The sequence below is a fragment of the Phoxinus phoxinus genome (genome assembly GCF_949152265.1).
Source record: "Phoxinus phoxinus genome assembly, chromosome: 24".
Classification (NCBI taxonomy): domain Eukaryota; kingdom Metazoa; phylum Chordata; class Actinopteri; order Cypriniformes; family Leuciscidae; genus Phoxinus; species Phoxinus phoxinus.
The window spans coordinates 15,265,442-15,279,700 of NC_136899.1; the positions used below are offsets into that span (position 1 = coordinate 15,265,442).

The 14,259-nt window shown below is 39.4% G+C and overlaps 1 protein-coding gene across 2 annotated transcripts in view; it reads left to right on the top strand.

Annotated features, from left to right (window-relative positions):
• The window catches only part of nphp3 (nephronophthisis 3), a 31,655-nt gene that overhangs the window by 14,979 nt on the left and 2,417 nt on the right, over positions 1-14,259 (top strand). For both annotated transcript variants that reach the window (XM_079602115.1, XM_079602114.1), the window contains exons 11-27: positions 2,494-2,597; positions 2,692-2,806; positions 4,444-4,587; positions 5,061-5,158; positions 5,263-5,365; positions 5,446-5,528; positions 5,747-5,885; positions 5,968-6,132; positions 6,367-6,461; positions 8,368-8,490; positions 8,571-8,760; positions 8,841-9,082; positions 11,586-11,661; positions 11,778-11,905; positions 13,163-13,403; positions 13,566-13,691; positions 13,796-13,911. In XM_079602115.1, the coding sequence (XP_079458241.1) occupies positions 2,494-2,597; positions 2,692-2,806; positions 4,444-4,587; positions 5,061-5,158; positions 5,263-5,365; positions 5,446-5,528; positions 5,747-5,885; positions 5,968-6,132; positions 6,367-6,461; positions 8,368-8,490; positions 8,571-8,760; positions 8,841-9,082; positions 11,586-11,661; positions 11,778-11,905; positions 13,163-13,403; positions 13,566-13,691; positions 13,796-13,911 (2,288 nt within the window). The remainder of the gene's footprint in view (positions 1-2,493; positions 2,598-2,691; positions 2,807-4,443; positions 4,588-5,060; positions 5,159-5,262; positions 5,366-5,445; positions 5,529-5,746; positions 5,886-5,967; positions 6,133-6,366; positions 6,462-8,367; positions 8,491-8,570; positions 8,761-8,840; positions 9,083-11,585; positions 11,662-11,777; positions 11,906-13,162; positions 13,404-13,565; positions 13,692-13,795; positions 13,912-14,259) is intronic.

Below are 14,259 nucleotides of genomic sequence, written 5' to 3' on the forward strand. Positions count from 1 at the left end.
AGCAAACAGATCCAACTCTGAAATTTCAGTTTATTATTGAGTCAACAAGAATTTACAAACAATGCGAAATCTACGTTAATTACAATGTTCTTTTACAGAACTCGGCATAACATATAGCGGTCTTGCCTCTTGGATGCGCACGCATCCGGTATTGTTTGTATACAAGAATCCTGTGTATATAGTTTTAATGTTATGTTCCGTTTAGTTTCATTCTCATGGATTTCCTTGTCACTGTTTTGCTTGAGTTCTAGTTCATAGTTTGTTTCCATCCTTTCTGATTAGTTCTCACCTGTTCCCTGTTTCTTTGATTACCATCCTCTGTGTACGGTATTGAAGCCCTTAGTTCTTTGAGTTCAATGGTTCCCAACCTTTTTCAACTCACAGCCCATACAACCAAGCACACATTTCTGCGGCCCACGGCAAATATTTGAACTGACCCCGCTATTTGTGTCGGGTTGGTAACTGAGTACTTACAAGCAAAGATTGTCCATCTTTATTGAATCAACTGGCAATGAGCAGAAAATGAAGATAACGGGTCACCAAGCCTCGAGAGACTCAGGCTGGCGCTGCTCAGGGAAATGGGGAAAACCAGGTTCTGGCAGAGTTACCGGTAGGCAGCGGGTAGACCGTCAGTGGAACAATCAGTCAGAGAGAGCGGGCAGAGCAGAGTAATAGAAATATCGATATACTTGCAAGTCCGCCTGCTTCTTCTCAAGCAGGGAGATCACTCCCTCGAGGATCACAAGAGGGTTTTCTGAGATCAGACGTTCCTCACTATCCTTCACTGGGTGCTGGTTCAGTGCGAATCCCCATAGACTGTCTGCCTTGCTGATGTGGACTACGCCCCATTCTGGACCTAGAGCTCAGCCAGCTGAACTCTACTGGTTCAGCCGGTCCCAAGTCGTCTTTCGTCTCTGCTGGTTCAGCCCGGTCCCAATGTTACACTTAAAGACACACTTCAGAAGTTAATCGACCACCCATTTATTCATGTACACCATATTTCACTCTACATCGTTCGTGCTCAACCAACAACCGCACTTCGGGAACTTCATAATAAGAGTCCCTATTTTCCTTTCGGTAAACAGTCATGTGTAATCCTAAACTATATTCAGCAGAGAGGTATACATTTATATATACATTTTTTTTAAATGTCTTAAACTTAACACCAAGTCGTCTTCTTCTCTGCTGGTTCAACCCAGTCCCAAGTCATCTTTGTCTCTGATGGTCCAGCCCAGTCCCACGTCTTCTTAGTAGCCATTGGCTCTGCCTAGCTCCAAGTTGCCTTCTTCGCCAATGGCTCTGCCTAGCTCCAAGTTGCCGTCATCAACATTGGTTCTGTCTAGCTCCAAGTCTGCTTTGTTGAAGATAGTCCTGCCTCGCCAACCAGTTCCTTGGCCTCGCCTCTACTGTCTCCCTTCAGCCCCTTGGCTCCTTCAGTGGTTCTGCCCTGCTGCTCAGATTAAGGTTAGAAACCTCAAACCTGAATGAACATCTGAGCTGACCCTCGGCTCCACTGTGGTCTGTTATCCCTCAGGGTCCGCCTTGGCCCTCCAGGCCTTCCGTGCCACCCTGGGACTCCACTCATTACAGCTTCACCTCTGTTGATCAGGCTCCTGATTGAATCTTGTCTTCTCCCTCAATCGGCTCTACCGTGGGCCTTTGTCCTGGCTCTGCTGCAGGTCATCCTCTGGCTCCTCCATCAATCGCATCCTACCTGGCTCCTCCCTCCATTGTCATTGCCTTGATGTTTCCTTCTGTCAGCCCCTACTTGGTTACATCTGTCTCTAGTTCCACATACTCCTCTGGAACCCCACTCCGCTTCCTCCGCGTATAATTTTTTTATTTATACATGCTTCCTGTGAGAAAAGGCATCATATTTTGGGTGCTGAAGAAACTGAGTTTAGGCTGACAACATTGCATGACATGCAACATTGCACGACATAATGCAGTTTACTGATGGTCGAAAACATTGTAATGGAGTCATTTTAAGTGCATCACCGGAAAAATTCCAATACGTCCATAGAAATGTGTTTCGCATTTTAACATAAGTATATTAAAACAGTGGCCAGTAACACACCTACTGTATGTGAGTTCATCGTTTGTGCTGTGCATTGGAAAATGTCAATAATGTAGGCAAAAACAACCACAATTCTTAGTGGATAATCAGTATAATGAAAATTGCATGTAAACGGGAGTGAAGAGGTTTACTCATGTCATGTAAACATCTTACTGCGTCCTTACTCTAATTAATGGAAATAATCACATTATTGGTCCATATATAATTTAGTTATTGATAAAGTATTTTAACAGACCCACAAGAAATCTGAGAAAAAAAATCTGTGGAACTCTGTGTATTTGATGAGAGCTGAAAGTGCTACACTCATATTGATGGGTAAAAGTATTATCAGAGCAACTGAATGTTAAATAAACTGCACAAATGGCAGGAAATGTGTAAATACTATGAGCTGAATGCGGTATTGGTTCTTTTCACAGTATGTCGACCGACTCAATGACATGGTAGCTGCCCCTCCTCCCACTCCACCGCTGCTGGTGTCTGCTGCACCTGGATCGGGCAAATCTCTTTTGCTGGCTAATTGGTTATTTCATCTTAATTCTAAATATTAGGTATTATTGCACAATAATAATGTAGGTCAATTATCACACAATGAACAATTTGTCATTTCTATGCAGGATAGAGTTTCAGCAGAAACACTCTCCCAATACCCTCATTCTTTATCACTTCACGGGACGTCCGCTCTCTACCAGCACAGACCCTGTGCTCATCATTAAACGCCTCACAGTGAAGGTGAGATCCAGACACACACACACACACACACACACACACACACACATATACACACACATTTCACTCTGTTAGGCTCTTTAAACTGTAAAAGAGCAGAGGCGGACAGTAGAATCAATTTCTTTGTAACTAGTGCTTATTACATGCAGCCTGCACTATTGGAGGCTATTTGCACTGGAATTTTTTTTTACCATTGCCATATTAACCCTAATATTACCATAATCCTGTGTTGTCTTGTTTCACACTGTTCATACTTGGTTTTGGGTGGTTGATTTACAAGATTCACACTGTACATTTGTAAACCCTTGAGTTAACGCTATTATATGCATGTATACAAGCTTGTTTATCTGTGAAGATATTGCCATGTAAAATGTTCTACTGTTAATCTTAAGTCTTCTGAAACACTCCAGTTAACATGTTTGGCATAATTGTTCGACATTTTAAAATGTCCATCGGGGCTGAAACTATGCACATTACAATTACACTACCGTTCAGCTAGTGCAGTCTCTTGTGCTCAACAAGGCTGCGTTTATTTTATCAAAAAACAGAAAAAGTTAAATATTGTTAAATATTATTTTATTAGTTATAGTTTAATAACTGTTTTCTATTTTAAATATTATGTATTACTGTGACAAAGCTAAATTTTCAGCAACCATTGTCTTCAGTGTCACATGATCTTCCAGAAATGATTCTAATATGCTGATTTGATGCTCAAGTATTGCTTATTATTATCAATTTTAAAAACCATGATCATTTTTTTTCATCTTTAATGAATAGAAAGTTCAAACTAAAAGCATTTATTTGAAATCTTTTTTTTATATATATATTATAAATGTCTATGAGAAAACAGTTAAGAAAGCATCTGATCATAGCAATGTGGTTGTTTGCACAAGCTCTGCAATTCGTCAGTAATGTCACGTCATGTTTATTAATACAGCATTTTATTTAATAGATTGTTTAAAAGCAAGCAGTTTTACAGTATTACACATGAAAAAAAGTGTCAGTGTATCTTTCAATTAGAATTACAACTTCAGTTTTGTTTGTCCAGCTGTTTTGTTCCAAAACAAACACCAAACAAATTTTTGTTTTGGCCTTATTTTGTTCGAAATGACATCACACTAGTTTGTTTTTCGATTTCCCTTGAACTATATCGGGGCCTTTAGAACTAAACTCTTCCTTAACTGTTGTTCGGTGAACTGTTTCCCAAACAAGTTAAAGTCTACGCATTACTTCAAAAGTTAAAAGTAGAACAACTTCTGTAGAATCACCAGGTGTATAATGTTTAGATGAAGGTTTCTTCAGAATCTGATACTGTGGATGAAATTTGTTAGATGGGAAGGTGTAAATAACCACAGGATCCATCCAGTCATGCAAGGAATTCAGAAGAATGAATGGAAGATGGAAATATCTTGATGAAATACCCTGACACGTCATCATTGCGTGCAGTAAGAGGAAGTCTAACATTTAATAAGGTTAACCTGATTTCGTTGGTGGTGGTTTAGTCTCCTGTAAAGGCTTCGGTTTTAGTGTAGAGGGGAAGTTTACATAAAGGGTTTATAGGCACACAATTTAAGCAAAGTTAACTGAACCTAAAACTGTCATCTGAACCACTTTTTCCACCTATGTCATCATCCCTGTAGCTGCTCCAGCATTTCTGGTCTATCTCCGGCCTCTCGATGGACCCTTCTAAGATCCTCGAGGAGTTCCCACGCTGGCTAGAGAGACTTTCCGCACGCCACCATGGCAACATTATAATCATCATTGACTCCATTGACCAAATACAGGTAACGCTTCCTTACATTAACTTCCTCATTGAGCTGTGGTGTGATCATGTTTACAGATCTCTGCTACTAAAGAAACACAACTAAACACCTACATGAGTTCAAATCAATTGATTTTACACTGTCTCATAACAGTTTACATAATGCTAAAATTGCATAGATAGATAGATTTCAGCAAGTAGGCTACCTATCTTATTCCCTCCTATTTTTTTATTTTTTGCTGCTATTAAAAAAACAAATATTTGTATACTGTACATTATAATGTTGCCTAAATTCACTTTAGAATTGAAAATGTTTTCTTTTGTTTTTAGTGTTTTATTTTTAATTTATTTAGGCAAAAATAGTATTGAATTTTTTATGTTTATTAGCCATTTAGCCAGTTGTTGACCATAGCATAAAAATAGTTCTCTGCCCAAATTTTAATATCTAATAATGTTGTTCAGCATGATTCAGTTTGTCATTTTTGTATTTCCCAGAATGCCGAGCGGCACATGAAGTGGCTGATTGATCCTCTTCCTGCTAATGTGAGAGTTCTGGTGTCAGTTAATGTGGAGACCTGCCCACAGGCATGGAGGTTTGTGATGCACAAACACGCATAACTAATTTGATTTCAGATATTATGAATGTATACAATAATATACATAGGTAGACAATCACCAAACAATACAAACTATTTAGGTTGTGGCCCACACTGCACCTGGACCCACTCAATCCTAGAGAGGTGAAGAGTGTCATCAGCACAGAGTGTGTGAACACCGATCTCAAACTCACCAAAGATCAGGTAAACATTAATGTCAACCAGTGTTCATCTGTGTTTATGTATGTGGCGTTTGAGTATCTGTCTGTACTGCTGTCCAACAGGAAAAAAAGTTGGAGAGACACTGTCGCTCAGCTGCAACATGCAATGCACTCTATATCTCTCTACTGGCCAGACTTATTACACAGTAAGTAGATGTGTGAGTGAGTGGATTGTGGATTTGTATAGAGTTTGTAAATCTGTCTACTTAATATATACGTCTTGTTTGATGTTTGTATTTATGGCTCTGTGTGTGCGTGCAGTTCTCTTTATGTATATCAGTTTTTGCATATCTATACAATTCAGTGTATTTATAGAGTGGTGCAGGAATGAAAAAAAAATAAAGATTTAAGTTGAATCCGTCAGCTCCAGATCCTCATGGACGTTGGACATGACTCTACAACAGTGCGCGTTGTGTCAAGACACGGTATCACTATACAGACTGGGCCTGACGTTGGCGCTAGACTCACTCAGCACAGATCAGGAAAAAAACATCATGAAAGAGGTGAAGCAGAGAATCACTCAAAAACCACTTCAGTGCACGGTTTACTGTTTTCTGTTATTCATTTGTATTTCTCCTCATGCAGTTATTGTGCCTGGTATGTGCCAGTCACAACGGCGTCAGTGAATCAGAGGCTTTGGAACTGTTCCCAGACCTCAGTTTTCCCGCTCTCACCTCACTACTCTACAATCTGGAGAGACTCCTCATCATTACTTACGCCTGTGGACTCATTCGCTTTCAGCACCCGCAGGTGTGTGTGTCTGTCTCTGACTCAGACCTAACTCTACAAAAACATCCTCACAATTTAGCTATATTTGGTCAAACGTGGGTGAATTTCAGTGTGTGAAACTAAATATGGTACTGTGATCTTTCTTAGATCTCACTTTCACATCTCATTGACGGAGAAATAACTGAAACAGAAGAAAGTTAAAGTGAAACTGGCTTGTGCTGGTGTAATGTATGTGTAACCGTGTATCATTTCCAGGCTTGTGAAGCAGTCAACCAAGAGTTTCTGGATGGGGGCAAATGCTGTGGATCCTACAGAGAGAAAATCATCCAGTTCTTTAGTCAACAGCTGGAGTAAGAACATCTCTTACCCCCGGTTTCACAGACAAGGCTTAGTCCCAGACTAAAATGCATGTTTGAGCTCTTTTAACTGAAAGCAACTTGTACTCACATATCTTAAAGGGCACCTATTATGACATTTAAAATGTTCCTAATGTTGTTGTGGGAGTCCCCAACAACAGTTTTACATGCATGCAATGACAAAAAACACTTTTGTTGTCGTATAATATGCATTTATTTTTACCTGATTTGCTCACCGACTCCCAAATGATTCGTTCAACGACTCGTTTTTCCAAACCCCTCCTCTGCGCGACGCTAATCTGCGTTGATTGGTCAGATGACCCAGCAGTGTTTACAGAGATAATACTTATTTTTAACACGGAGTACAATGATGCTTTTATCAATTAAATTGTGTTATAATAATGATTATAGTCCACTGCTTTATAGTTTGTAGTAAAAAACGAAAAATAAGATAAATAATTTAATGTTATGTTAGCGAGCATAGCCCAGAGTTCATATTGTAAAAGCATAATCAGTCTTTGTTTGCATTAGCCCGATGCATAAACATAACGTTTTTACACACAAAAAAAATGCAGTTACGTTACTACGAGGTATTACTCTATTCTTTAGACAACTCCGAAAACAACGACAAACACTTCACATATCTCAATACAATTGCCATTGAAGACCTAGAAGCTAAACGGTGCTTACACAACAAACAAAATAATTATTAAGCATGCTACATAAAATATAAAAGCAAAAATTATTAATAACACTTACAGGTTGTGATACGGAGGAGGAAGCTGATGCAAATACACTTAGAAATGAACCTTCCTTCAATATCAGCCGACTCGCGAATCCAAGTTTGATTGCATTTAAGTTGGTAAAGCAATCGTCTTCAAAATGGCGCGAACAAAGCACAAGGCTCGGACTATACTTCTGTGGTATAGTGAATTGTAGCCACTTAGTCTTCAAATGCACCTCTTTGGGCAGATTAAAAAAGTTGGCTTTTGAGTCGCACTTCAGAACACAGCGTCTCGTCGCCCTGATGTTTTCCCTGCTGGCCTTGGAGCGCAATAAGTGGGCGTATCGTATTCAAATAACTTGACAAGTTGACGTCATCTAGTCAGAGAAAAAGCTTCGGTCTTCTAACGATTCATAAAAATGACTCCGAGTCGACTCTTACTTTTGAAAGACAATAACTTTATATTCGGTGCACTTTCATATTTCAAACTTTGCAGGATGTTTTTGTTCACTTAGATCTATGTTACACACTACATGAAAGGTAAATTTCAAAATTCCATAATAGGTGCCCTTTAAATCCATCATTGTATTGTCTCAAGATGCACACCGGTAATGTTTTTTTTATAGGACACATTTATAAAAGCTATTTAATGCCCTAAATGATCTAAGGCCTAATCCTGGCTTAATCTAAGCCCTGTCTGTGAAACCTGGCCTTTATGTGTATTGCAAGGATGTGATTTTTTTTTTTTTTTCATAAATGGTACGATGTTTATTTACAAGCGAGCACCTCATGATCAAGTGTTTACAATGTCTCAGAGCGGTTTGGTTTATAATATTATTGTAATGTAAAATAAAAGTATATAATAATAATATAAATAATAATAATACAATAATTCTTATTTTTTATTTTAAAGTACAATAGTATTATTGCAATAGCGATTTAATTTTGATAAATAATAATACAATTAAATAAAAATAATATCTATATTATTATAATCATTTTCGTTGTTTGATATTGTTATTGTCGTTATTATTGTATATAATCATGTTGATTTGGGGGTAAAAAGGTTTTCTGACCTAAGCTGATCACATGCCTGATATTGTCCATGAACAAAGCATTTATCTAAAAATAGCTGCCATGTTAAATTGTTTTGTTGAATGTTTTTTGACGGTTCAGGCAAGACAGAGTGACGTGGAGGGTGGCTGATGAGTTGCCATGGTTACTTCAGCAGCAGGAGGATCGAAGTAAACTCCAGATGAGTCTGCTTAACCTCTTTGTGTCCCAAAACCTTTACAAGAGGTGCATTCTCATGTTCCTGCTCTATATTCTTCTGTATGTCTGTAAATGAGTCTGAAATAACATCTGATGAGTGATCTTAGGGGTCATTTCTCTGAGCTGCTGGCGTACTGGCAGTTTGTTGGTAAGGATAAGAGCTCGATGGCGACGGAGTATTTCGACTCATTGAAGGAGTTTGAGAAGACATGTGAGAGTGAGCAGAGCATGAGCCGACTGGCCAACCTGTACGAGACGCTGGGCCGTTTCCTCAAAGACCTGGGACTGCTCAGCCAGGTGATGCTGACAAAAAGACAGATGGTCATATGTTTTTAATTTTAAAGCATGTATAAATGATGTGAATGTGTTGTTTCAAGGCGGTGGCCCCCTTGCAGCGCTCCTTAGAGATCCGTGAGACTGCTCTGGACCCGGACCACCCAAGTGTGGCTCAGTCCCTGCACCAGCTAGCAGGGGTTTACGTCCATTGGAGGAAATTTGGAAACGCAGAGCAGTTCTACAAACAAGCTATGGAGATTTGTGAAAACGCTTATGGCCCAGAACACAGCACCGTCGCTAGAGAGCTAGACTCACTCTCGCTCCTCTACCAGAAACAAAACAAGTACAGAACTTTTTTCTTCTAGGTGTAGTAAGCGATTTCTGAGAATCATAATTGAACACTGTTGATCTTTGAAATCAATCCAAACAAACGCACCCCTCCCTTTAATGCTCCTCCCCCAAAATGCACATACATGCAATGCAAATGTGGGAGTCTCTTTATCATAGCAGAAGCTTCGCAAAAATTAAAGGCACACCGCGGAACTTTTGGCCACTAGGGACGCTAGACCTGTAACTTTCACGTTTGAGTGCCCCTAGAGGCCACAAGCGCCGCAGCACTGTCGCAAAAGTAAAGAACACATCCACTTAATAAATGAATTGCACAAAAGTGAACAGAAAATAACTGGTCAGGTAAGTCGCATAGACCAGGGGTGCCCAACCCTGCTCCTGTCTGTCCTGCAGAGTTCATCTCCAACCCTAATCAAACACACTTTAATTTTCAAGTGATCTTGAAGACGTTAATTGTTTACTTCAGTTGTGTTTGATTAGGGTTGGAGATAAACTGTGCAGGACGTCTAGGTTATAGACGTTTTGTACCTAAAACTAAGTTGTTATTGTGCTTGTTTTGGAGTCATCTTATCTTTAGATCGGACTTACGTCGTCTTATTTGTGTTTTTCCTGTAGTAAACTATGAATTTGAATCTAAAATCATATAAGCCTCTAATAATACATAGACATTTGTATCTAAAATCATATAAGCCACGAATAGTACACACATAAGTTATATGAATGTGTAAAAGGACAAGCAAACTGAAGCCTACAAATAACGGCAGTAGGTTTCGACATATCAGTTTTGTTAAACGAATTCCCGACTTAGCAGTAAATATTACATTATATATCCACTTTTATGCCGATGTTTATGTTTTATTTTCAGTCATCATTTTCTTCGCCCCTTGAATAATCTTCAGAGTCCTCTCCCGAAACAGGAGGAGGACGACGAGGGAGAGCCGGGGAGAAACAAGAGAGCCTCTTGTTTTTCCGCGAGCACAATCCCTCTCGCGTTTTCTCTTTCTTGCCTCCTCAGGAGCAGTTTTAAAATTTCCCTTGCCTCAGCCATGGCCAGGAGTCAGGCAGGTGGAAAAATAGTAGCAAAAGCGTTAGCTCCTTGAGCATATCAGAGCTTGTGGTCACGTGACGGTCGTAAAGCGATTCGTTCTCCAGGTCACATGACCTGTCCAAAGACGGTCCGTCTCCTCCAAACTTACATAGGCGGTATTTCAAGAGGGCAGCCACGCTCGGAGCATTGATAGTGTCAAACGCTGTATATTGGCCTGAGGAATCATTTAAAATAACTCGTATGCTTCAACTCTTTAGGTCAAAAGTTCCACGGTGTGTCTTTAAAGCGAAGAAGATGAATGAACGACAAGGAGGAACAAAAAATTAACATGCAGTACACGAGTATACAGTTCATTGTTATTCATATTATGCAGCACACCAGCTCCAGAGATGACACTCAAAACCATTGTTACTCTCATAAGGAACAGAAACAAAGCAACCTCTGCGTCTGTTTTCAGGCCTTTCCGCTTGGGTCTCTCCAGCGCTGGAAAGCTTTTCTAATATTAACGCGGGTCCTAAAGCTCTTGCCTGATCATAGCCTTTCCTTTTCCAGTGATATTCCTCTGACCATTTCTCTTACGTAATGTCTCTTAGGCATCTCTCTTTCTACAGTCTTTCTTCAAATCTCCCTCTTCTCACTCTCTCTGCTCCCTCATCATGAGTGTATACGCCCCCTACCGCTGATTGGCTACAAGTGTGTTGTGGTGCTCAGTCTGATCTACTTTCAACAGCGTTTCTTAGAAATTGCTTACTCCACCTTTAATTTCATACTCTGGTATGCAGATTACAGATGCTTTGTTCCTAAATCTAGATATGTAGGGAACTATTTCTGAGACCGCACCCTATCCGAAATGGGTGACTAAACTGAAACCCTTTTACATGTCCTGATATTTCCACATTTATTTTCAGGCTATTTTTTTATTTTGATTTACAGGCCTGGAAATCTTAAAAACTGCTTTATATTTTTGTGTAAAAATATAATTTATAAAAAAATATAAAATATAAAAATTATTTTTTCAGAATTCTGATTTATAGAAAAATCAAGAGAACAGCAATGATTTGAAATATATTTTTAACATTATGAATGTCTTTACTCTCACTTTTGATCAATTGAAATACTATCATCATTGCTGAACGAAAGTATTAATTTCTTTATAAAACAAAATCTTACTGACCCCGAACTGTATATTTTTAAATGTTCTTTAATTTCCTTGCAGTGCATTCTGGGATTGTCTTAAATGCACATTTGACACATGATGCTGCATTCAGTTTTAGCTAAAATAAGGCATTTTTAAAGACAGCATAATTTTACTACCTGACAATATTTTCTGTATATTTTCTGTATTTTTCTTTAGACCCTTTGTTCATGAATAAGTAAAACATGGGGTTCAATACATTATATTAACATAATATACATTATACAAAACAAATTCTGTTTTAATTTGATCTAGATATGAGCAGGCTGAGAAGTTGAGAAAGAGATCAGTCAAGATCAGACAGAAGACGGCACGACAGAAGGGCCACATGGTGAGTAAAGGCCAAATAGTAACTTTTAGGCACATTTGGTCCTACTCAATTGAGTGTGAATTCAGAGAAGTGAAAAACAGTCGTTCTCATACTGTAATTGTGTGTGTCCTCTCTAGTTTGGTTTTACACTTTTGAAGCGACGGGCACTGCAGTTGGAGGAACTGACTCTTGGCAAAGACTCAGCAGATTGTGCCAAGACTCTAAATGAGCTTGGAGTGCTTTATTACTTACAGAACAACCTGGAGTGAGTAAACCATCATTTCATACAGACTAGTACATATTAAGAAGGACATAGGGTTCCCACACAGCAAAGGAAAACCTTTGCTATTCAGTTTTCCAGTCATGGAAACTGAGAAAAATACCTAAATGCCCTGGAAAATAACTTTGTCTTGGAAAATATTACAAAATTTTTTTGTGAATATTTTGGACCGTATGAATAGTTGCACACAAAAAAAGTTTATGTACTGTACTTTTCTTTTCTTTTTTTATGCACTCGCAATCTTTTTTCTTTTTTTTGTGGGTTGTTGGATTGACTCCTCAACTTTTAGAGATTTTTCCAGCATTAGCAGGGCTTTAGACCATATGGGGGTGTCCATTTCTTGCAAGCCTTGCTCCCCATCACGGAGACTGCTGATTTGAGTCTTGCTGAGAAGCTGGTTTGTTTTCAGTGATGGGTTCAGTCTGGCTTTTTTATGACAGGAAGTGGCATGTTGCTGCTGCATTCTTTGTCCTGCAGTCTTTAGTGTCCTTATTAGCACGCCTGCCTACCACGCCAGAGACGCCGATTCGAATCCTGTTTGGAGTGTGTTGAGTAGGACCAGTTACACAACTCTTGTTCGGTCATATCTGGGTGCAAATTGATCACAATCAATGACCTCGTTGCATCAGTCGTAGACCTCTCTACACCGCAGAACTTCCCCAAAGTTTGAGATGGCATCATAAAGTTTGACAGCAAACCTGTCACTGGGTCTTGCTTGGACCTTAATAGTCATTTGTTGGGCCCCTATTATGTGCATTGGTTTGCCCAATATCTCAAAAAATTCTGAACCTCAAGGGCAATTTTTGCATCCAGGCAGTGTACCAAGGTCACAAAACCATACCCACGAGACCGGTTGCTTATTGTATTTCTGCACACTCTCATAGAACAGATTGGTCTGAATGGCTTGCAACCCTTGTTCATTTACATCTGGGTGCAATTTCTTTTGGTTGACCTAATGGTTGATCTAATAAATGATCATTCATTTCAATCTTTGGTGTAGAGATAATAATTGAATATCAAGTAGATCAGCGAGGCTAAAAAGATGAGCACTAAGTATTGCACTTGTTGGGCGCCTAAAATGTGCCTTGAAGAGAGTTGAAAGGAGTGTGTCCATTTCTGAAAAGGCTTAAATGAGTTTTATTAAATAAGTTTGTAAAGTTTGTAGTTTATTTACAATATATGCATTTGCCATTTGCAGTCATATAATAGGCATTTTAACATGTTGTTTTTTTTATAACCCAGCGCCGCAAAGATGTTCTTGACCCGGTCCCTGGAGATGCGTCAGCGCGTGCTGGGGCCGGACCACCCAGACTGTGCCCAGTCTCTGAACAACCTGGCCTCGCTCCACAGCGAGAGAAAAGAGTATGAGAATGCCGAGGAGCTGTACGAAAAAGCACTAGACATCCGCAAACGAGCGCTCGCCCCAGATCACCCTTCTCTCGCCTATACCCTCAAACACTTGGCAATGCTTTACAAACGCAGGGTGAGAAACCACAGGAAAGACTCACTACACACCAGCTCTGCAGAACTTGTTGCAATCAAGTGGCTTTTATGCATAGATTATTTTTGCAATGTTTTGTCTTTTTAATATTGTTAATGATTTCCTGACCCTTTTTAATTGGCTGTATGTGTGCGTGTGTGATAGGGGAAGCTGGAAAAGGCAGTTCCTCTGTATGAACTAGCTCTTGAGATCAGAGAGAAGAGCTTCGGGCCCAAACACCCCAGTGTGGCCACCGCTTTGGTTAACCTTGCAGTGCTCTACTGCCAACTAGTGAGAAAACATCTCATATTTCGGCCACCTGTTGATTTGTAAAACTATCTAGTCCACTGTGTTATTTGATGATGTGAGTTATGGGATGTGTGTTTTTGTTGTAGAAGCAGCACAGTGATGCACTGCCTTTGTATGAGCACGCTCTAAAGGTATATGAGGACAGTCTTGGCCGACTGCACCCGCGTGTCGGAGAGACCCTGAAAAACCTGGCTGTACTAAGGTTAGCCATATTTTATTAGCTAAGCTGTCCCAATTCATGGCACAATCATTTTAATTCAATTTGAGTGTATTTGTATAGTGCTTTTTACAATGCATATTGTTTCAAAACAGCTTTAGAGAAAATGCTTCTTTCAGTATTACAGTTATGAAGTATTCTGTTATCAGACAGATGAGCGAATCAAAGTAATGTCGATATGACAGTAATGTACAGCTAATGTAATGCATGTAATATAACAATGTAAGGATAATATGACATTTTGAATGTTGATTCAAAGTTGGCATCATCTGGAGTCTTCGCAAGGGTTGGCATTGTCTGTAGTCTTTGCAAAAAGAATATTTACAGCACTCA